The 25,111-nt window shown below is 36.5% G+C and overlaps 1 protein-coding gene across 2 annotated transcripts in view; it reads right to left on the reverse strand.

Annotated features, from left to right (window-relative positions):
- Window positions 1-24,779, reverse strand: part of Rasa2 (RAS p21 protein activator 2) — a 113,576-nt gene extending 88,797 nt beyond the window's left edge. For both annotated transcript variants that reach the window (XM_076867189.2, XM_076867188.2), the window contains exons 1-2: window positions 24,645-24,779; window positions 5,486-5,603 (exon numbers count right to left, since the gene is read on the reverse strand). In XM_076867189.2, the coding sequence (XP_076723304.1) occupies window positions 5,486-5,603; window positions 24,645-24,777 (251 nt within the window). In that variant the 5' untranslated portion in view covers window positions 24,778-24,779. The remainder of the gene's footprint in view (window positions 1-5,485; window positions 5,604-24,644) is intronic.
- Between the last annotated feature and the right edge of the window lie 332 nt (window positions 24,780-25,111).

The following is a 25,111-nucleotide window of genomic DNA, read 5'->3' on the forward strand; positions in this document are numbered from 1 at the left end:
TGTGCATGGCGAGAGAAAGGGATTCAGTTTCATTTTGTTGCATATGGATTTCCAGTTTTCCCAACACCATTTGTTGAAGATGCTATCCTTCTTCCATTGCATGCTTTTAGCCCCTTTATCGAATATAAGATAGTTGTAGTTTTGTGGATCGGTTTCTGTGTCCTCTATTCTGTACCATTTATCCACCCGCCTGTTTTGGTACCAGTACCATGCTGTTTTTGTTACTATTGCTCTGTAGTATAGTTTGAAGTCTGGTATAGCTATACCGCCTGATTCACACTTCCTGCTTAGCACTGTTTTTGCTATTCTGGGTCTTTTATTTTTCCATATGAATTTCATGATTGCTTTCTCTATTTCTACAAGAAATGCCGTTGGGATTTTGATTGGCATTACATTAAACCTATAGAACTTTTGGTAATATCGCCATTTTGATGATGTTAGTTCTACCTATCCATGAACAGGGTATATTTTTATCTTCTAAGATCTTCTTCTATTTCTCTCTTTAGGGTTCTGTAGTTTTCATTGTATAAGTCTTTCACCTCTTTTGTTAGGTTGATTCCCAAGTATTTTATTTTTTTTTTTTGAGGATATTGTGAATGAGGTGGTTGTCCTCATTTCCATTTCAGAGGATTTGTCCCTGATATACAGGAATGCCTTTGATTTATGCGGAAACAGGCTATTTTAAAATCAACTTTATTGAGGTATAAATTACATACAGTAACCTCCAATTTAAAGTCAAGACTAATGACTTTGGATATATTTATAAGCTTGTGTAGACTTTTCCCCCCAATCAAAATAATCTAATCTCCCCAGAAAGCTCACTTTTGCCCCTCTGCAGTTACCCCATCAACCTACCACAAACAATCAGGGATCTGATTTCTATCACTATAGCTCTGTTCTAGAATTTCATATAAATATAACCATACAGTATATACTCTTGTAGCCTGCTTCTGTCACTCAGTTTAATGTCTGTGAGGCTTTTTTCCATGTTGTTATATAGAGTAGTTCATTTGCTTTAACTGCTGTGAAATATTCTATTGTGTTCCACACTCCATTCTCCTAGTAATGTATTTTATTTGAGTTTTTTCCAGTTTGGGCTATTAAAAATAAAGCTGCTCTGAGCATTTTTGTACAAAACATTTTCTAGACACAAAATTTCAATTCGGCCGATAAGTAACAGAGAGTAAAATTCCTGAGTTAGAGGGCAGATTAAACAATGTAACCTGTGAGAAAACTGTCAAACTACCTTCCAAAGTAGTTGTACAATTTTACCCTCCTCACTAGCAACATATGAGCATTCCAGTTGCTATAGATCAACTGACAGTCTTTAATTTTAGCTATTTTAGTGAATGTGACATTAGAAATTTATATACCTGTGTAATCTCTATCCTAATCTATAAAACATTTCTCTCTCCCCAGAAATTTCTCTTGCACCCTTTTGCAATCACCCCCACCATACTGACACTGTCAACCAAAGTTCTATCACTACAGATTATGTTATAGAATGTATAGTAACAGAAATGGTTTAAAACTGCATTTTCTTAATGAAGAATTATGTTAAATATCTTTTAACATGCTTCTTGGCCATTGGCATGTCATCTTTTTTAAAATAAATATGCAAGATTTTTCATATTTTCAATGGTTCTCTTCTTAATGAATTAAGAGTTTTTGCTTTGTTTTTGTCAGGATATTTTCTCCCAGGTGTGACTTATCATTTAATTTTTTTTGACAGTCACTTTTGAATAGGCACTTCTAATTTTGATGAAGCCTAATTTCTTTTATAATTGGTGCCTTTTGCATCCTAAGAAAATTTTATCTACCACAAAGTTGCAAGGTTTTCTCCTATTAAACAGCTAATTTTTATAAGTTCATTTTAAGAATGTTATTTTGTTGGGCTGGGGTTGTAGCTTAAGAGGTAGAGCACTCGCCTAGCAAGCGTGAGGCACTGGGTTCGATCCTCAGCACTACATAAAAATAAAATAAAGATACTGTGTTCACCTATAACTAAAAAATTAATATATTTTAAAAAATTTTTTTTAAATGTTATTTTGTTATATTTAAATGCCTCTATGAAGATATGAATCTCTGAAATCCTAGTAGATATCTTTTCTCATGAACACTTCTTTCTTGAGAATGTTTAAATAATAAAATGATTGGTTAAAAATATCACCATGAAATGCAATATCATTAGACTATCATAATTAAATGAGAAGCTGAAATGCAAAGTAAAATACTACTACAGAAGTCATTCTTATATTGTCCAGAAAATGGCTGACTTGGGTCTTTAGTTGTATGAAGTCCAGTTAAATTTTGCACTACAATTTTCACTTCAAATGTAACCAATTTTCCATATTTTTATTGGTGCATTATAGTTGTTCATAATGGTGCAATTTGTTATTATACATTCATACATACACGCAAGATAACACCACAATTTGGTCAAATCAGTCCTCAGTATCTTCCCTTTCTGCAACCAACTTTTTAAAGTTGGTCTGTCAAAGTAACTAGAGTCTTTTAATTAGTCTCAACATAAAAAAAAAAAAAAAATCAATGCAAAAACAGCTAATAGGTAAAGGTGACATGTGTCCATGTTTCTCTTTGTATTATTTTAAAGAATAATAAAATAGAGAATTTCCTTTACATAGCACATATTTACACATCTAAAGTCAAATAAGAACAGAATTACTATGTTATTTGTATTGTTGTAGCATGAAAATCTCAACAACCTAACCTCCATATTTGATTGCCCACATCTTTATATAATTCATTACTTAATTGATGCATTTGAAGAAAACTTTCCAACAAGGTTGAAGCACCAGTCATGTGCTGCCACTGTTTAAATACTACCTCTTTTCTTCAAAGGATTTGAATATTGCCAACTAGCCGGCCTGGCGACCTGAGCTGGGTTCACAAGAGCTGGCTGTACCAATAACTTAAGAAAATGGCCAAAGAAGAACGCAACACAGAAATACCTTTTGCTTGCAGGAATCAGGGAGGCAGCTCTCAACCTTAAGGGTTCATTGAAAAAAGAGAGAGCACGTCTGAGAAGTCTCTATATTTATTTTTATGTGGTGCTGAAGATCAAACCCAGGACCTCACATGTGCCAGGCAAGCACTCTACCTCTAAACCACAACCCCAGCCCAAGAATCCTCTATTTATTGGGGAGAAAGACATTCAAGAAAGTTAAACCCAAATAAGGCAAGGGATTAGGTTTCAGGAGGTTGCTTGTTGATGTCTCATAGTCTGCATATTTGACTGACATCTCGGAAAGCCAAATCCATCTCAGGTGCTGTGTGGGATCAAACGCAAAGCAAGTGAAAAGGACACATATGTTGCACAGCTCAGTCAGAGAAGCAATATCAGTCCAGTCCCCTCATGTGCTGAAATGCTCAGAGCTCCCACGCACAGCCCATGGCTAGCTTCCAACATTTGAACTACTTTTACCTTATCTCTTACTTCAGATCCTTTTGGGCTGCAAAGTATTTTTGGTTTCATATAATACCTTTTCTATGAAGAACTCAACAGATATAAATGACATAAAGGGAAACTTTAGAGGAAAAAAAAGGCAAGTATAAAGGGAAAAAAGATATGGAAAAAAGTATCAAACTCTTACCTATATACATAAACTATAATATCCAGAACCTATAAAAGATCTAAATAGTACCTAGTGACTTTCAGCTTAACAGTTTATCACAATATCCACAAGCACTAAGAACAATGAAATGAAAACAAAGTGAGCAAGGGTTTTTACTACAAATTCTTTTGTCCTATTCCACAAGGAAAAATTCTAGAGGATGTCCAAAATCCCAGAAGCATCTAATCTAGTTATATCAAAATTGCCTAAGGTAAGTACTACTAGCCTGAAATTATATTCCAAATTGCTATGCAACTAGAAAAATGAGGATTAAAAAAAAAAACAAAACTAATTTCACCATTTCCCCTACACAAATATTCAGAAAAGGTTAAAAAAAAAAGAGCTAATTTTAGTTACTCATTTATAAGGCTACATACTAGAAACTACTACAGTATCCAATTTATGAACAGTTACATACTATTTTCCTATAATATTACTGATCACTGTGCAATATGAAATCAGTGTACATTTAAGTAACAAATTAAAATTTAAATACCATTAGTTTTGCTTCTTTCTTTGATATATGAAAAATTACTCCGCCTTTAGTAACTCAGTTTTCATTATTTATGAATATAAAACAAATATATTTATAAATTTATATTTACAAATATAAAGAATACCAAAATTCTAACACAAGAGGGACAGCTGACTTGTAACTAAAGATTTGAAGTATATTACTGCAAATCTTTTTGGGCTACTTAGTTATTTTCAGTTCTATATATTACCTCTCCTGTGAAGAACTCAGTATATATTCAAAATTATAGAAAATGAAAATAAAATGTAAAGGCAAACTTCAGAGAGAAAAAAAGGCAAGAAAAGAAAAAAAAGGTATGAAAAAAATATTAAAAGACATCTCTGAAATACAACTGATCTGAAATACAATTCATATAATTTATGGCATGCAACATTTCATCTACCACATGCTTATTTCAACAACTCCCTGAACCCTTGTTTTAATCCTTATTTCTGAATAAGACTGCATCTTTCTAGCACTGCTCTGTACCAGAATCATGTCACAAATACTGCTAAGAGCAGAGGTGGCACATTCTCATTTTACAAATCAGAATTTACTGTGATAGTCTTAAAGTGTAATTATACTTTCAAAGATGAAAAATCTACCTAAGAGTCCATTCCTTGATAATGTACTGCTAATTTAACTAACAATATATGAACTTTAAGAAGTAATTTAATTTATTCTTTAGAGAAATAAAATAATATGCTCTGAGGAAAGTTAAAATAAATGGGCAAAATTTAACCTAGAAAACAAGACTGAAATATAAAAGTTGTTTTCAAAAACTTGAAAGACTGCCAAATGAAAGACTAAATTTGTTTCCCAGTAATCCAACATATAGAATTAGGTACAATTTAAAAGAAAAATATATTTGAGATGAGATAATAAGAAGCCACATGGATGAATACATAAATAAACAGAATCCAGCAAGTTACTGGCATATAGTTGGTTCTCATTGTAATAATCATTAACCAACTAAACATAAAAGCTTTCTAGGAGTCAGAATAGTTCAAAGACCAAATGAGATACTTAGGAGACAATGAACTCCCTGGTCACTGGAACATTGCTAAGCAAATGCCATAAGATCACCTATCAAAGCCATGGTCAAGAAGATGCTAAACATAAGGTGGTTAGTCTGCTCAATGAACATTCAGGCTCTTTCAAATTCTTAGATTCTGTAACTCTAAAAGTAAATTCATAATGTAAAAAAAAATTCAAAGTGCAAAATATAAAAGTTTCAAATGAAGACAGTCTTCTTGGTGAATATAATCTGGAAAACATACACATTGATCAATCAATGTATATCTTCTAAATGATAATTTCCAATTTTTCTACCAACCTTAAAGATTTTTCAACAACTTGGGTACGATAAACTTCTTCCTGGTCCAAATTTATAGTACAAAAGCAATCTCTCATCTTGTTGGGTCCAAGATATGGCAATAAATTTTTTGCTTCACCTGTTGGTACAAAAATTAAAAATGGTATTATATATCACCAGCTGCTTCACATTAAGACTTATATACAACAAATTCAATCTGACAGAATAGGTTGTATGTAACACAGGAAAACAGAACTAGTGATTAGAGAAAGATCAACTTGTTCTAATAGAGACTGCTAAGACCGAAGGGAGAAGCTCTGTGTTAAGGGACATGTGAGATCATATTACATCACTGCATCTCTGTCCCTATAAAAAGGCAATTCCCCTACTTGTATTCTCCATCCTATCCCACTGTATTACCACCTCAAGGAATTTAATCAATATTAATTTCTCTTCTACCATATTGCTCCCACCCGCATATATACATTTGGGAGTTTCCCAATTTAAAAAAAGCAAACAAAAAGAAAAAAAATCTTCTATCACTCCACTTCATCCATCTTAATTATCACTCCATTTCCAATCTCCATTCTCAAAACTTGTCAAAAGCATCACCCCTAGTCAGTATCTCCTCCTCTTTCTTACTTTTCACTCATTCTTTGACCTTCTCCAATCAACTCTGGATTTCACTATGACAGTGAAACTGCATTAGCCAAGGGTACCAAAACCTTCCAAATTGCTAATTATGAAGATCATTTCCCCGTCCTTATCATACCCAATCTTAAACACAAGTGAATATTCCTTTTAAAATGCTGTCTTCTTCTAGGCTGAAGTTGTAGCTCAGTGGTAGAACACATGCCTAGTAAATGCAAGGGACTAAGTTCGAACCTCAGCAGGTATTGTGTCCATCTTTAAAAAAAAAAAAAAAAAAAAAAAAATTCTCTCTTCTGTTGGCTTCCAGGACACAATATTCTGACTTCCCTACCCGTGCTGGCCTCTGCTCACACCTTTTCACCTCTTAATGTTGCAATTGCCTCAGGGCTCAGTTCTGGACCCCCTTCCCTTCCTTCTCTATTCAAACTCCTTAAGTATAAGGTGTTAGTTAATTCTGATATCTCCCAGTTCTGCCTGACCTCCCGGCTTCAAACACTTAGTGTGAATGTTCAATTGTCTCCCTGGATATCCAGTACTATTTCAAATTTAACCAATTTCAACAAAACTGATTACCTCCCCTACAACATGTTCTTCCCCTAATCTATCACCATCTCTCCTTCTTACTCACCATCCTCTCACTACCCTCTCTACCATCATACCTAGCTAGTCTATTAGCAAATCTAGCCAACCTTCAAAATAAATCCTAAATTCAAGTCACTATGATCTTTCATTTGGACAATACCAGTTTCCTAACTAGAGTTTTTTTTCTCTACTATAACCCTTCCTACAAAGCATTCTTCACCAAGCAGTTGGATTTTTTTTAGGGGGTGGTTGGAAGTGGGGGTACTGGGGATTGAACCCAGGGTCACTTAAGCACTGAGTCACATCCCAAGCCCTTTTTAATATTTTATTTACAGACAGAGCCTCACTAAGTTGCTTAGGGCTTCTCTGAGTTGCTGAGGCTGGCTTTGAACTTGCAATAATCCTGCCTTAGCCTCCTGAGCCACTGGGATTACAAGTATGTGCCACCTCATCCAGCTTGTGATCTTTTAAACACATGATTCAAGTCAGTTGTTCCCCTGCTCCAACAGCACACCATTTCACTTAGAATAAAATCCCATTTTTATACCACAGTCTTCATGGTCCTAAAACTGTCTTCGCTGATCTCCTGTGCTCTAAAAGTAAAGTATGTATTACAGCTCTGAGCAGCAAATGAATATGTTAAGAGTATACATTCCATCCAGGTACATAAGAAAACAAAAGTGAAGAACTTCCAAAGATTGTAGTAGTTCCCATCTGATATTTGTACAGGGTTTCACTAGCTCGAGCCAATTCTGGTATACAAGCAAGTACACTAGACAAAAAAGAAAAACCCAGAAACTATTATCCCTGAAAATCCAAGCTTTTTAAAAACGCATTCTGTTTCAAATCTTTACTTTCTACTTCTAGCTTAAACCTGCAATTTACCTTCTGCTCCCATTCCTTTTCTAGAACCTTCATGAACACTAATATTAGGTGCTACCAAGTGAAATAATTGTTTTTCAATTCCCACTTTATTTGACCACTCTTTCATATTCGATAATATTTACCTTTCCTCAGTTTAGGTGACTCACTCTTCTACTCCCTCTTTTAGGTTTTTTACTCATTGAACACATCTTAAATATGGGAAAACTTTTGGCATAGAACATTTAACACAGAGGTGGAGGGCCAATTTTTTAAAATGTAGTATTATAAAACAAAAATATACTAAATAATAATGGTTCCTCAACATTCTTTGGTGATATTATTTGCAACATGTTCTCAACTTACCTATATCCTTAACCTAACCTTAAGGAAAATCAGGTTCTATACCTGTTGTAGATAAACAGGATTGGTGCTCAACAGCCATTTCAATCTCTTTTGGTATATGCCTTACTATATTACTGAGAACGGAAAGCTAAAAACTACATCTCCCAGTCTCTATTGCAGCTACAATTGAGGATGTGATTTAAGTTGCACCAACTATATTCACTTGCTGGGGAGGACAGAAAAGAAAGGTGGTGGAGCTTAGGCTGCTTCTAGAAAGCACTGTCATGGAGATGTCCATGTTCTGCAACAGCATTTGTAGAAGTCCTGGGAATTCAGTCACAAGTTTCATGTGTATTAAGAAGGAAGACACAAGGCATCCATTCTGTAATACAGGTTGTGACAGGTATGGATTGACTCTTGAGCCAGCAGCAGTGACAACAACTTACTGATGAAGGTGGCTGCTTGCCAACAGCTGTTTCCTAATACTAGCGTATTCCTAATCATGTAGCTTCCCAATTGTGCAGGAGTCTTTCTGATCCTAAAAGAGGTAGTAAATTTCTTGATGGCTCAGCTGCAATATGGCCTTTTACTGTCATTCCTAAAAGTTCCCCTAGAGTCTAGTTGCTTTTTGTCTTGTTTTTGTGTTCTTTTCAAACAATTCTAGGTCTGGGGTTACGGTTCAGTGGTAGAGCGCTTTCCTAGCATGCGTGAGGCACTGGGTTCAATTCTCAGCACCACATAAAAATAAGTAAATAAAATAAAGGTCCATCAACAACTCATAAGAACATTTTTTTTTTTTTTTAATTCTATAAGCCACTTAAACTCCTCCTTCCACCTCCAAGAACTGGAGGCTAAACCCAGGGAACCTGTGCATGCTAGACAAGCACTCTACCACTAAGCTACACCTCAGCCCATTTTATTTTATTTTTTCAGAAGACTCTCACAGGCCTCAAAATAACAATCCTGCCTCAGCCCCCTGAGTAGTAGCTGGGATTATAGGTACATATATTTTACTCAAACTCTTTCTGCTTGAATTGATTAGAGTAGGTTTCTTATTAGAAACCCTTTACTGCTGGGGCTGGGGCTCAGTGGTAGAGTGGTAGCCTGGCATACGTGAGGCACTGGGTTCTATCCTCAGCACCACATAAAAATAAAAATAAAGGCAAAAAAAAAAATACTTTGTTTCTAACTAAGGAGAAAATTCCACCTTACTTTACTGGTCATCAGAATTTGGTATATCTATCAGCTAGATGTGGCTATCTAAACCAAACACCGACTCAGAAATTATGAAGCAATTTCTCAGTAAAAATTATTTTTTTATTATTCTATCAGATAATGAGTTGAAAGCACAGCACACTCAAAATATTAGTGCTTCAACTTAGTAAGTGGAGACAAATGGATTTTAATTCTATGTATGGTTACATCTGCCTCTGGAAATATTTCATCATCATCTGCTAAAGCATTTGGTTGTGGTTTTAAAAATATGCTCAATAACATAGAATCACGTTGCTGTGAATTGGGACTGCCAAATTCAAAACATTCACATCGTGCAAATTTTGAGTGCCTCTAAGTTATCCTTAAACTTACAAATCATATCTTGACCCCAAAGTAGTAAGATTTAAGTAATTAGGACATTTGATGTATAGTTAAGATATGATACTCAAGTAAGCCAGTTGAAAAATGGAGTTTTTACTTGCATTTGAATGAAAGAAATTTTTTATAGTTCATTCTTTATTTTAAAAAATTATGCATGCTTAAGTACTATAATTTGCAAAGGCAGATATATTGGCCCTGCAGAAAAAAGTGTAGATTTGTTTGTTCTTATGACAGTCAGTATTTCCTTCAACAATGAATCTAAAGAGAAGGAGACCAATCATTGATAACCAACTGTTCACCTCTGAAGAAAGGAGACTAGCACTCAAGCATAACTTCTTTTATTCCATAACACTTTTTCTTGTTGAATTCATAACCAGTACTTAAGCACTTTTCTAGTTTACATAATGACTTGAAGCATTATTAATAACTAAATTCTTTAGTTTCCTTTCCAAAAACATAGGTTTTCAAACATGAACAGAATAATCCTCTATCAGGAGGATTCACAAATGTACTACAAGTATGCCAAGAATATTTTCCCATTATATATCAATAGTATGATTCAACAATAAAATGAAATGTCCTTTACCCACAAGACAGTAATTGTTTTTACTCATCACACATATCTGAGCTGAAATGCTGTGTTTAGTTTTGATCCTCATCCTCACAGTGTTACCAGAGTTACTATCTAATATGTAAACACCCCTACACACATACACGTACGTGTGTGTGTGTGTGTGTGTGTGTGCTGTGCATGCATATATCATTCCTTGCTCAAAAGTCTTCAATGGTCTTCAAAGTCTTCTATACTACCTACCACTACCCACATTGTAGGATAAAAATCTTAAAAGTCCATGGTCTGACAAATCTTTTATGATCAAGTGTCTTCCACTACATGTTTAGCTTCATCTGTTTAATCTTTACCCTAAGTTATATTCTAGTAATATTATAATTTTGATTCCTTAAACATATTGTGTTTCTTCATGCCTCTGTTCAGATATGATGCTATTTTCTTTGTAGTATGCTCTCATCTGATTTTTTTTGTTTTTTAAGATGGGGTTTTGCTTTGTTACCCAGGCTGGTCTCAAACTCCTGGAATCAAGTGAGCCTCCTGCCTTAAGCTCCCAAGTTGCTGGAACTACTAATGTGTACCACTATATCTGGCTGGCTTCCCTCATTTGCTTTTTCATCCAGAACGCTCTGCTTAAGAGCAATTTTTATAAAGTCTTCTCTCATCTCTTAGGTAGTTGTATCACTCTTTCCTCTATGTTCCTACTGAACATTATAAGCACTTCTACCATAAGGATCAAATTTTATCACATTTGTTGCACTTTATTCAACAAATATTTATTAAGTATCCATAATATGCTAGGCACCATTTTAAACGCTGAAGATATTAACACTGGATAAAAACAGATATCTGCCCCATAAAACTGTTATATAATCTAGACAAGAGAAACAAACATCAAAAACTCAGAAGTCAGTATGTAATATTTATTAGCATGAAAGAAATAAATATTTATTGCCATGGAAGAACACAAAGCACAATATGAAAGTTAAGAAGCAGGAGGGCCCAGAAGATAGAGAGGGGAAAGCAATGTCATTATATATAGGGAATCATGGAAGGTATTTCTATTAAGATATTTAAGTGGGTACCTGAAGGAAGTTATTGAGGTATAAACCATGCATATAACTGGGGGAAAAGGTGGACAGGGAGAGGGAATAAAATAACTGAAGGCCCTAAGATAGGACTGGATGTCATGTTGAAGGGACATTAAGGAGGCCACCATGGCTATAAAGCAATAAGCAAAGTAGGGAGAGGAAGGAAATGACACAAATAGGGTGGGGCTGGGGGAGGAGGCAAGTCAAACAGGCCACTGGAAAGTCTTAAGATTTTTGTGTATGACATGGGAAGCTATGGGAAGATTATGAACCTACGATAGCATGACTTAACTTTTGTTTTAGAAGAATCACTAAAGAAGAAATAGGGTAGAAGCAATGGACTAGACAGAAGGCTACTGTGATAATCTGGAGAAGAGATAATCTGCATGTGGAGGCAGTCATTGGCATAGAGAACAGCTCATCTGAGCACATATTTTGAAGACAGAGCCAACAGGACTGTTGCATGCAGACTGTGAAAGAAGGGGATCAAGGAACCATTCTAAGAGTTTTGGTCTGAACTGTTAATTAAATAGAGATGTCATTTCCAGAGGTAGAAGATTCCTATTGGAAAGGGAATTAAAAAATTAAGTCAAGTGCAGATCAAAGAATCTTGGCTGGAGATAAAAATCTGAGATCATCAGTAAGTATACAACAGTTATAAAACCATGGGACTATATAAGATCACAAGAATAAATATGAATAAGAAAAGAAATTTGAACACTAAGCCTCAAAGCTAACTTCTGAGGTAGTAAAGATGATAAGATAGCAAGAGAAGGAAAAAATGAGACTTGGGTGTCTCTTCACTGAATTATGGGACCAATCCTTAGCACCATCCCTAGCTTATAATGTGCAATAAAATAAAAAATAAGTACGAATATGAGCATATAAAACTTTGGCAAAAAAACAAAACAGAGCTTCTAATACCACATCACAAACTATAAATCCTTTTGCATGTAATTTTTCATTTGATGTAAAAATTGATCTATGTCAACTGCTCCAAAAGTAAAAAATAAGTTTGCTGTGCATAATTAATAGAAGCACTAAATATAAGAATCTTTCTAGTGTTAACACAATGCTACACTGAAAATAAATAAACTGATGCTGAAATTCACAAATCTGAATATTTACCAAGTGCCTACTACTAAGATACTAAGGATTCAACAGTGAGCAAAATAGCCAAAAATCTGTTATTAAGCTAACAGATGCAGAAATTGATTATAAAGGAGACACATAAGTAAAAGTATATTAATTACATTAGTAATATGTGTTAAACAGGGATGGGTACCACATGAAGTAGCAGACCATAAGAGTAAGCAAGGGAGGCTTCATTGAAAAAGTAACTTCTGTATAAATACCTAAAGGAAGAAGAGAGATGTACAACTATTTACAGGAAACAGTAGCTTTTGCCACTGACAAAAAATAAACATTTAAACCAAGAAAATAAACAACACTGGGAATCAAAACTGATCAGATAAATTAACAGAAATGGAAAAATGGCAACTCTCTGTGTACAAGATCAATGATTCTATGCAAAGGTCATCATATAGTAAACCCAGATTCTACCATATATATTTATCTAGCGCTGGAATCCCAAATATCAGGCTACTGAATAGATAGATTTTGATGTATATACTTCTGTACAGATATACAAGTATGCATGTGTATATTTATGTGAATTGTTTAGGAGAGATTATGTATTTATATCTGTAGGGTTTTATTTGTGTTTATGTCCTTGGGGGGGATACTACTGAGATATGAACAGAAGATAATTAAGTAGTTGGATGGTCCAAGACTGTAAATATTTTCTCAAATGTCTCACTGATTTGTACAACAACTCTGTAAGACTGTAAGGTAAGCACTACTATTCCCTTTTATAAATTAACAATAAAAAGTTCATAGTTACATAGTTGGTAAGGTGATCTGACATAAGTGAAACCCCACAATCTATAGTCTTTTCATTCTACTAAGGTCTTTCTAAATACAGTAGTGCTAAGAACCTACTCCTCGAGGACTGTCTGGAAGTGTGCTAGTTAGCCCAGATCTACTTCAAAGGACACCTTTAATACAAGGGTAGGAGCCAACACAGATCCCAAAGGAATTAATCTCCAAGGGAAACTGCAATGGACTAAGGTCCTGGACAAGATATCACAAGATAAAAGACAATTGGGGGTGGGGGTAAAGCCAAACAATAATCATAGCTATTATTTACTGAATAAATAAACATGTATGTATACTATTTGCAATAAAGTAAAAAAAATTAGTGTAAATATGTACATATAAAACTTTGACAAAAAAAACCCCAGAGCTTCTAATACTACATCACAAACTATAAATACATTGCATGTAATTTGTCATTTGATGTAGTTGATCTATGTCAACTACTCCAAAGGTTGAAAATAAGTTTTCTGTACGTATTACAGAAACATCATTTTTCACTTAATCTTCATAATAACTCTTCCATATATTTTCAAAATACAGAAATTAGGAGTGAAAAGATAACATTCCAGGTGTAAGACACAATGTGAACAAGTTCTGGAAGTGAGAACAAGAGGAGCACCTTCAGGGAGACAGTTAATAGCACAAACTGGCAAAGGCATAAAGGGAGATGAAAGGGGAATAAGAAGAGATAAGATTATAAAGGAAGGCTGGAGATGAACAGGGAACCTAAAATGTCAAGCTAGTGACTTTTAACTTTATTCAATAGGCAACAAAAGTCACTAAAAAGTTTCTTGTGGACAGAACTACACCTCAGGAAAATTATTCTAAGGTTTGTAAGAGCCTAAACTAAGTTAACAAAAAGCTAATGGCAGTGTAAGAGAAATGGAAGAGATACTGTAGAGGTAATTCACAGAATTTGGCATTAATTAGCCTGAGTGACTTGGGTTATAATGTCCTAATAACAGAAATATCAACCTTAACATATGATTAGAACAAAGGGAATTGACCTTACCTATAATGGTTTAATTTTCTACACTGAGTATATTTATGTACTGGTTATGTTCCCAAAATGACTATTAATATAAATGAATTTAATACAGTATTAGTCTTAAGCTATTAGTCTCTCTTAAGACTATTCTATCTGTAAAAACAAGGACAACCTAATGTCAACTTTTCTGTTTTGGGGTAACTTTTTATTTTACTTAAAACCGTTTAAAAAAAAAAAAAAAAGACAAAGTGAAAATTCCCATCTGTTTTGTCTGTTTGATCAATTGTTTATGTTTAAAAGTCAAGCTAGTGAATTTTTAAAAAGTTAATACTTGGGCTGGGATTGTGCCTCAGTGGTAGAGTACTCGCCTAGCATGCATGAGGCACTGGGTTTGATCCTCAGCACCACGTATAAACAAAAATAAAGATATTGTGTCCACCTAAAACTAAATTTAAAAAAAAATTAGTACTTTGTTTCAGAAAAATTTGGTAAAAAGGTCCTAAATAATTTTGATTCTTTAAAATGTAACATTTGTATGAGTGGTGCAGAGCCTCTTAGTTTTCAATTTGAATGGTTTTATTTATATAAAATTTTCTTCAGTAGATATGAGGAAGTGAACTACTGTTTATTGAGTATTTATTGGTTTCCAGATGCTACTAGGATACTTGCAAATTGTTTCATTTAATCCATTTTCATAAAGAAAATTGTTACTCATATTTTAGAGAAGCTGAGAGGTTTTTTTCCCTCTCAGAAGTATTATATAGCAAAGCCAGATTTTCAGAAGCTCTCTATATTACCAAAGCCCATATCCCTTTTTCTGCCAAGTGGCCTAATAATATATTAGAAGGAAGTGATGAGTACATCTCTTTTGTCAAGACGTGGATGATTACACCTACATTGACTGTAGTCTAAAAAACGATAAAGTTGGAATGTTCAAGTGCAATAAAAATTACTGTTTTGAGATTCACCAAAAACATTGTTTTGTTTTCCTTACCCTGCTCATATGGGGTTTTGCTGTATTTTTGAGCAGTCCTCCTAGAACACACAACACACACTCACATGCACACACAGCCTTGACACACACATAGGTACATCTTCATGTCTAGGAGCTAATTTTACAATTTTTCTTTTGAAAAGCACTACATCAAAATAAGTCCCATTTTGTCTCTCTAGATGCCATTACCAGAAATCACAGCCCTATTCCATATCTGGATTGTCTGTGTATTCCTGAACTCTGTCTTTGGGCCTTTCTTTTTCCGTATGGGTTCTCTTGGTTGCCTTGAGCCTTGTTAAGCTTCATGTAACTGAAGGAACCATTGGTCTAGCCCAGAAGAGATTTCCACCATAAGCACTTCAGAGTTTGGTTTGCCACCTTGAGAAGGGGCCTATCAAGACTTTAGAGCATTCAAAACTGACACCAGAAGTGGGCACAGAAAACAGGAAGATCCCGCCTGCACTTGGTACATACCTCTATAAGCCATGGACACTTCCTGGTAATAATCTTATGAAATTTGCCTTTTCATGTACAGTAGTTTCCTAACTTCTTGTTCTAGACTAAGCTTCAGTCATAGGTGATTAATATGATAGCAATATAGATAACTGTATGCTGGTTATTATGTATATGACTTGTACACAGCAACTGGTCACTAATTAAGTTCTATAGACTTAATTAGACTCCCACTGGAGTTGCAGTTTATTTAATAGGGTATTTTTGAAGACTTGTGGTAGAAGTTGTGCCTTAATTTTGACTTTATACTTTGTCAAGAATGATATATAGTTCAGAGTTTTAAAAATGATTTTTTAAAAATTGATATCATAATTGCACATAATTATGGGATACCATGTGATGTTTTGATATATCTATACATTATGTAATGTTCAAATCAGAGTAAGTATCTCTATCTCCTTGAACATTTATTTATTAATTTTTGTTCTATTTTGTAGTACTGGGGATCCAATCCAGGGCCTTTCATATAGTCTAGCCTCATTTATCTTTCTTTGTGATGAAATAATCTAAAATCCTTTCTTCTAGTTTTTAAAATATACATTATCAGTATCAGTACATCACCTTCCTGTTCAATAGAACACTAGAACTTATTTCTCTTGTCTAACTGTTACTTGGTATAGTTTGGGTTTTCTAGCCAGAGAGAGAGCAGTTTTTTGCTCAGTGAGTGTAACTGTCTGGTTCCACGAGTCTTGTGCCCACTTAAGTGCTTGCTCAGTGATGCTACCTTATTTTACTAAAATGCCACGTTCTTAGGCAGAACCAGATTTCTAACAGGAAGTTTTATGGTTAGCTCTTTAAAGATTACCAATCGTATGGATTATATATTCTAGGGATACATTTCATTTACTAAGAACGAGAAAAATAACCCAACAACCCAGTTATCTGACCATGTTAATTTGTGCATTGGAAAAACCGCCCACTAGTTGATATTCTGAGAGTTACCATATGCCTATTGGTACCATTTCTTGTGATCTTCCTGAGTAAAATCACAAATGTATAACTTAATTGTTTTCAAGACAAAGGAGGGAAATATCTACAAAACTTTTTTCACTCAGCCTCTTTTGGTCTCCATATACCTGTAGCAATATGACATACTCTGAAGGAGGACTCTGAATATGAGACTAGATGCAAGATCATGTATGATAAAGACAATTCTCTTTACTTTCTCCATTGAGAACTATTAAAGACAGATGAACAATAGAGATCTTATCTTGTATAAGAATCCTGTACAAAACATTTATTATAATAGGCATATAGAAGTTGATTGAGAAGAAAAGAATCATGTAGCATGTTAAAAGCATGGTTTTCTGCCACTTTTCTAGTAATCACTTAATCTGAGCCTCAGCTTCCTTGTCTATAAATTGGGAATAGTAGTTTTACTAATCTTATAGGGCATTTGTGAAAAGATTAAACGATGTGTTATACTGCCTGGCACATTGTATTCAGCTAAATGTTGGCTATGACATAAGCAATAGATACTCAGTAAAAAGTATTTTCATAATAATTGATACGTATTGAAGTAGTCATACATATATACACTTTTTTGTGCATACGAGTGACTCTGGGGATTGAACCAAGGACATTCTACCACTGAATTATATCCCCAGCCCTTTTTATGTTTTAAGACATGGTAAGTTGTCGAGGCTGGCTTTGAAATGGATCCTATTGCTTCAGCCTCCCCAGTAGCTAGGATTACAGATGTGTGCCACTGTGCCTAGCCAAAATATTTTATCTTGAAAAAAATTCTTATTTTGGCTATGTAGGAGATAAAACCCAGGGACTTGCACATGCTAGGCAAGTACTCTGCCACTGAACTACCCCAATCCCTATATGCAGTTCTTGTAGTATTTATCAGATTAAATGGCAATAGGTAGCAATATCTAAAAGCATTAGAAATCAGTGTTACCCTGTCCTGTTTTAATTTCAAGTGTGGCCTATCAGAATTTTAGAGTTATGAGGAAACCTAGAAGATTAACTTATTAAGGATTTGTCTACGGAGTCTACGGAGAACAAGTATAATGAGGTAGAGCCAACTCAAGATTATCACTATTTAGTGATATGTGCCTTTCTACAGTTTCTCCTCAGAACCATATTACCATAACTTATTTATTAAAGAGAAACCATGAATGTGGATTTGTTATATTGTTAACACTCTTAGTTTCTAGATGTTAACCACTTTTTAAATTACTAGACATGCCAAAGAGATAAATAGGGCTAGCCGACCTCTACTTTGTGTGTTTCTTAGAAATGTGAAACCTGAGGTCTAAAAAGTCCATATATTCTTTCATGTATTTCCTAAAATAGAAATGAATTACTTCTGTAATAAAAAGCGAAATTAAAAAAAAAAAAAAACTCTTCTGATGTATCTAGTTGTTAAATTACAGATTACCTTTGGTTAGGACCCAGTGGTTTGAGTGAAGGGAATTATGTACAGATGCTAATTTTTTAGGATCTCTAGCCAAGGAAGAGCACTTAGAGTTACTGTTTACTAATTGTTGCTACCATTTAGTTTATAGCTAGTCTAGCAAGAACAGAGGTTAACCATCCTAGCTGCTCAAATATCACCCTGTGGAATTTTTTAAACCTTCAGGTATCCAGCGAGACACCAGAAATCACTGAGTAAATCAATGTAAAGCCTGGGTATCAGAATTTTTTAAAGTTAACAAGTGACACTGATGGACAGTCAAGACTGCTAAAAGCTGAGAATATGACACACATAAGTAAATATCCAGGTTCAGTCTCTACCTAAGTCACAACCAAGTTCCATCACTAATCCTAACCACAAAATTCTTAAGAAGGAATAGACGGGAGTATGTAGAAAGCATAATGGAAATCTATTACCGCTCCATACACACCACTAGACATGTAGAGTGATCTTCATAGAACAAATGGATTACATGTGCAACATTAATGTCATGTAGCATTCTAAGAAGAACTTTGAAAGTAGTGGACCAGTGCCCAACAGGACATTAACTGTGTGACACTAAGATTCCTGAGTAAAATGAGGGAAAGAATAGCTCTCAATTTTCATAATTTTCTAGGAATACAATGAATAAAAACAACTATTGCTTAATATGGACTTTAGAAGAGGCTATTAAGGGCACTTTTTATCCCATTACAGGTTAGACCTATTTTTCAGCCAAAAGTTGGTATGCCCTAACAGACACTCAAATGTGTATTATATAGTGCTAAATTAATTAATTAATGGTCATAGAAAAATATTTTAGGATTCAAACGATCCTATCTAATAAATCTTAAATATTTTTAAACTGAATTTTATGCAAAACAGGTATACTAAATACATTTAAATACTAAAATAGAAGCATCTTATATATTGTTTTAAATGGTTCATGTTACAAAGCAATAACCAAAGTGGGAGAAGGGATGTTAAAAAATACATTCAAACCTCTCATTTTATAAGCTGGGGTGCCTCGAGGTTAAAGAATTTGTCTAAAGTCATTCTGTTATTAACAGCATTGTCTGAATCAAAGATATGCCATTTTAGCTAGAGATTTTTGATGACTAAAATGTCAAAGACATATGTCAAAAATGTCTTAATAAATCTATAATATTTCTTAATTTAATATTAATACATGACTATATAATAAAACTTTGTTAGCAGCTCCCAAAAGAGCATGTAACTTCTTAGTAGATAAAACACATAATCTGAAGTTGTTTAATAATTTCATAAAGCAAATTAAAAATGAAATAGGATTAGTGTCTATGATTAAAGAATAAAACGATATGGTTTATTCTAGCCACATTAGTTTCAGTCACTTAATAGTCTATTCAAAGACCCAACTACTATGTATAACCATTAAGCTCTAATAAAAAAATAAAAATAAAAGAGTCTATTCAAAGAGCTCTTAGTTTAAAAAAAAAAAAAAGAAAAGAAAAAAAGCTCTATGAACTCTTTGAGGTTTACCTCCTGTCTTCCACAGAGCAAATGATTAGCAGACTGTTCTATGAACTTTACAAAGAACCCTTTTCTTTTTCTGTCCATGTCAAAGATGGATTCTTCTTCCATCTTAAATAACTCATCTGCTCATTTCAAATATTTGATAATATGAATTCTGAGCATGAATAAACCCCATTTAATCTCTTCTTCTCAACACTATTGGGTAGTCAATTAAATGTTTTGGCTTGTACTTTATTACCAAAAAAATTCAAAACTGCCAGGCCAAATAAAAATACCTAATGGGTAAAGAATGATTCTGAGAGTTTCCTTCCAGACCCCAGGACCAATTAGTAATAATATTCATGAACAGGTAACAACATTCAAGTACCCTAATAATAAGGCATCAGAGCAATTAGAAAAATTTAATCCTTTTCCTAATGAAGAAACTTTGGCATCAGTTCAAATCTATGCATAGGGAGGCACCATGATTTTGAAAGAGATGAATCTCCTAACAGATTCATAGTTTTCTTTTAATAATACAAACAGCTTCTAGTTTATTCAACTATATAATATACAAAACATTTTCATATCCAGTACTGCAAACTATCCTCACGGTAACATTGTGAGGTAAGGCATTTACTAAAGGCCTATTCTGTTCTAGTTAGACAAGAAGGATAGAAAGAGAGAAATGGGGGTTGGGGAGAGAATGAATGAACAAGAAGGAATTCTACCTTGGAAGAGCTAAGAGTATAACAGGGGAAATATGCAAATGATTTATATGAAATGTGCTATAATAAGACAAGGAATTGTGATTCCCAGCAGCATAAACATCTAATACCCTCTGGCCAGAGATGGGGAGTGGGTGTACCCCCAAAGAATTTTAAGGAGAAGATGACAAAGAGCAGACTTTTAAAGGATGTGTAAGAGTTCTTACACGGAACTTATAAAGTAAAGGGAGGACTGGGGTTGTAGCTCAGTGGTAGAGCACTCGCCTAGCACGGGTGAGGCCCTGGGTTCGATCTGCAGCACCACATAAAAATAAATAAATTAAGGGCTGGAGTTGTGGCTCAGCGATAGAGCACTGGCCTGGCATGCGCAAGGCCCTGGGTTCGATCCTCAGCACCACATAAAAATAAATAAACAAAATAAAGGTATTGTGTACAACTAAAAAATAAATAAATAAAAAACTAATTTAAAAATAAATTAATTAATTAAAGATACTGTATCCAACTACAATTAAAAAAATAAGTATTTAAAAAAATAAGGTAAAGGGAAAGACAAAGACAATCATGCAAAGGAAACAATATATACAAAATGGTTGGTGATGAAGCATTATTCCCATTTTAAAGATGAGGAAGATAAGCTTAAAGGTAAATGAGTTGTCTAAAATCACATGAATATTAACAATGTATAAAGCAGAAGACAGGACTGTTTTAATCAATTTTGTACACCAGGAAATACCAGTACATGTTAAACAAGAACATCAAATAAAGATGAGTTCTTAATCTCTTTATTCTACTCCTTTCTAAGAGATGCTCCACAGTTGACCCAGCTCCTGGTAGGTGGGGATGCAGGGAGTGGGACAAGTTTATTTAATCCCTCCCTAGCAGTCCTATAAGAGAGAGATTTTTACTATTCCTATTTTATACATGAGAATATGAAGGTACAAAGAGGCTAACAAAAGTTGGAAATAAAGTGGAGATTCAAACCCAGGTGACTAACTTCACTAGGCCTTTAAGTTAGAATACTTAACCATACCCCACAGTTTCTCCCTACTTTGTCAAACAATCCTAAGTCATTCTTGGCCTGAAAACATGAGGGATATCAAATAAGTTCTGGGACATATAATGGTCACACATCTAAAAATTCACACAGGTCTTAACATTTGGTATCCCTTCAGTAGATAAACTCATGTACAATACGGTGTGGGCCCCTTCAGTAACATTTTTACAACCTGACTTAATTGGACAAGAACAAACTGAACAAAAAGTGGCAACCAAAAAAGTCTCAAAATAGCAGTAAAACAGAGAAAAACAGAGAAACAGAGAAAGCCCAAATCCTTTTTTCACCTGAGTGTAGGGTTTTCTGGGGAGAAGGGCATGCAATGAATTTCAGATATACTAACATACCTGCTACTACTCACTGCACAAGAAGTCAAAACTATAGGAAGGCATCTGGAATATAACCCTAATTTTATTTACCAAGGGTTCACAAGACAGCCCTAGGATATCCAACAATAAGGCTTGACTATGAATACATTTAAGGAAGCAGAGCATTGAGAACTGTCAGGTTTCCTAGGGCACTAAAATGACTTCAGGAAATTTGGGACTAGTCTATAAGACACTAGATTCGTTAACATCAAATGATAATTTGAAACTGGCAATAAAATGGTTTTTCAATCTGTCAATCTAATATTTCACCTTGTGAGATATATTGGAAACTAATAAATACAAGAATGAAGTCCCTAAAGAAGTTTGTGCATAATTATCTATATCTAGAACTTTAAAGATGTATAAATCAATCCATCATTCCTTTCTACTGGAATGATTTGGAGTTGAAGGGACCCACCCAAGTCCAGGAATAAGAGCACTTCTTTTCAAGCTCATTTTCAGCCCTACACATCTGTAACTCTTCAGATGAGAGACTCCTAATCAGCAGTTTAGGATTTACCAGCACATCTCCAGGTCAGAAGGTAAAATTAGAATTTCTTTAAAGATTTCTCAGCATAGTGAAGAGGAAAAAGATATACGTACCCTCTTCCCCAGGCTGCTTCACATTTTCATTGTCAGAACCACCATCATCCCACTTCTGTAACTTTAGTACCTTAAGACTCTTCTACCCTTCAGCTCCCCCACCTTACAAAAACTATACATCAATTTCAGGGAAACAGAAAACAGCACCTCTTCACAAGGTTCTGAAGCTAAACCAATTCTGGATTACATCAGTTAAAAGAACAGAAAAGAAATGTGAGATAAGAATTCTGTATATCAATATATTAACACACACATCCTATGAAATGGTCACTTCATGACCTGAGCTATATGCTGAGCAATTTAAAAAGCAAGAAACTGACTGACAGATGTAATACTTTGACTATGGTTCAAGCAGTATCACTCCCAATAACTGTATGGCCAATTTCCAAGTCTGTATGCCAGCGTTGCTCTAAACTATAGAAATACATTTTTTGTTTGTTTTATTTGCAGGCCCTTTTAATTTGTAGACCCAAGTTTTACTTCAGTGATGCCTCTTACAAAACTGTTTTCAATGGTATTTGCCATGGAGCAGGTGAAAGTACAGGCTACTAATTCCTTCTGGAAACACCCCAACTCAATTCTATGACACACATATATGTTGTTCCATGAACAACCTGCAGTTAAGTATCAGTGAGGCTCCAACAGACAGTGTCTAATACCAATAACGCGAAAATGTAAGGAGGTAAAAATCTGGAAAACCAGATCAAGGAGGGAACTCCGCCCATTTAGTTTCCCAGTTAAGTTAGATATATGTATATATTAAATATAAGATTTAACCTAAATTCTGAAAAGGCTTTATTCCTTAAAAATATCTTTAATGTTGGAAACTTAGATGCAGGAAACAGCTACTTCTCCAGTATCTTTATTAGGTTTTAAGAACTGCAATCTCTTAAGGGTTCTAGGACTATAACAGGGAATTACGATGTGAGGGAATTTAATAGTTTGCTTAGGGATTTAATAAAATCCCAAATCCTTAGGCCGGCATGATGGAGAATGCCTGTAATCCCAGCAACCCAGGACGCTGATGCAGGAGGATTGCAAGTTTGAGGCCAGCCCCAGCAATTTAGCAAGGCCCTGAGCAACTTAGTAAAACATTAAAAAAAAAAAAAAAAAAAAGGCTGGGGATGTAGCCCAGGGATAAAGCACTCCGGGATTCCATCCCCAGTACCAAATAAATAAATAAGCAAACAAACAAAAATTCAAATCCTTGAAAGAGGGAGCAGCCTGAAAAGAAAGTGAGATTCCAAAATCAACTAACAGCATCATTACTCAAGAAAATTTTATAGCCTACCCAAGAGCACCGTTAGTAATTTTAATGCAATTCAATTTTCTTCACACAAGGTAAAAAAAGGACCCCTCATAACTAGCACAATCTGAGAATACTGAATAAAGAAAACTGTTAATTTTCAACCAAAGCAAAATAAGCTCTATAGATCTTTTTTTTTTTTTTTAAGAGGTATTTTGTCTAAATAAACTACTGTAGGAAAATGGCAATCTAAAGGGAATTTTAAAAACATCAATGTCCAAATGACTGAAATCGAATCGGTGTGTTTATAGTAATGCTCAGGGACTCGGAGCAAAACTGTATTTAGTCAACTAGTATGGCTCGCTCACAGAAGTGACAAATGCTTGAAAAGGAAAGGAATTAAGTGGGTTAAGTGCGGATTGGATGACTGTGTTTTGAGACCTGCTCACAGGAAGCCACTACATCCTGCCCCAAGTCCCTGTCAGTCACCCGGCTCTCGGTTCAAGTCCCCGCGGCAGCGAGGCGGGGCGGAGTACAGGTGTCCGGCCGAGCCCCTCCCGCGCTCCCTCGCAGCACGCCGCGCGGCCCCCTCCGGGTCCCCGGGCGGCCTGCTTCCTCCCGCTGAGGGCGCCTTTTTCAAGCTCTCTCGGGCTCGGGATCTCGGGAGGCAGGCAGCCCCCTCCCCTCGGGCCAGCCCCCCTTCCACGCCGCCGCCTCTCCTCCGGCCGCTCCTCCCCATAATTGCTGCTTCGCACCCGCCTCGGGGCCGCTCCCCGGTGTCGCGGACGCCCGGAGGCCTGCGTCGGAAGGCGGCCGGAAGCTCCTCACGCCCCCGGCCCGCGCCCCCGGCCGCGCCCAGCCGCCGAGCCCCTCACGCCCGCGCGCTCAGGCCGCCTCCGCCGGCGCTGCCCGCTCTCCACTCCCTCCCCAGAGGGATGGCCGCAGCCCACGCCGCCCCGTCCAGGCGACGCCTCCCCCAACACACCCCCTCCAGCCTCGCCCGCGCCCGCCCTCGCGGCGCGGTGCGCCGCGCCTCACCGGCCCTCTCGGCCCACCATCCAGCGCGGCTCGGCGACGCCAACCCAGCGCGCCCGTTGCCCCCTCAGCCGTGCGGCCGCTGCCGCCGGGGAAGCCCCTCAGCCCGGGCCCCGCTTACAGATCTTGCCCCGTAGGCTCTGCAGCACTCGGACCTCGCGGCTGTCCTCGTCTCCCGCCTCGGGCTCTGCCGTCGCAGTCGCCGCCGGCGCCTCGGAAGAAGCCGCCGCCGCAGCAGGCGCCGCTGCCGCCATGGTGCCGCCCGGCCCGTGCCGCAGCCCCGCCGCCTGCGTAGCCCGGCGAGGCGGAGCCCAGCGGCGGCCTAGGCCCGGGCGAGCGGCGCGCCTGGCTCCGCCCCCGGCCTTGGCCTGGTTGCCCCGCCCCGCGCGGCCCCGCCCCACCCCACCCGGCCACACACTCCTCGCCCCGCCCACTCGGACCCGGACGGCGCGGGCGGGAACGCGCGTCCCTCCGGACTTGTGGCGCTGCGGGTCCGTGGACCTTGGTCGTGGCTCTGAGCAGCCTTGAAAGCCCCGCGAGGAGAAAACCGTGGCAATCCTGTGGATCCCCAAGTCCTCTGGGAATTGG

Source organism: Callospermophilus lateralis, chromosome 10 (genome assembly GCF_048772815.1).
Source record: "Callospermophilus lateralis isolate mCalLat2 chromosome 10, mCalLat2.hap1, whole genome shotgun sequence".
Lineage (NCBI taxonomy): Eukaryota > Metazoa > Chordata > Mammalia > Rodentia > Sciuridae > Callospermophilus > Callospermophilus lateralis.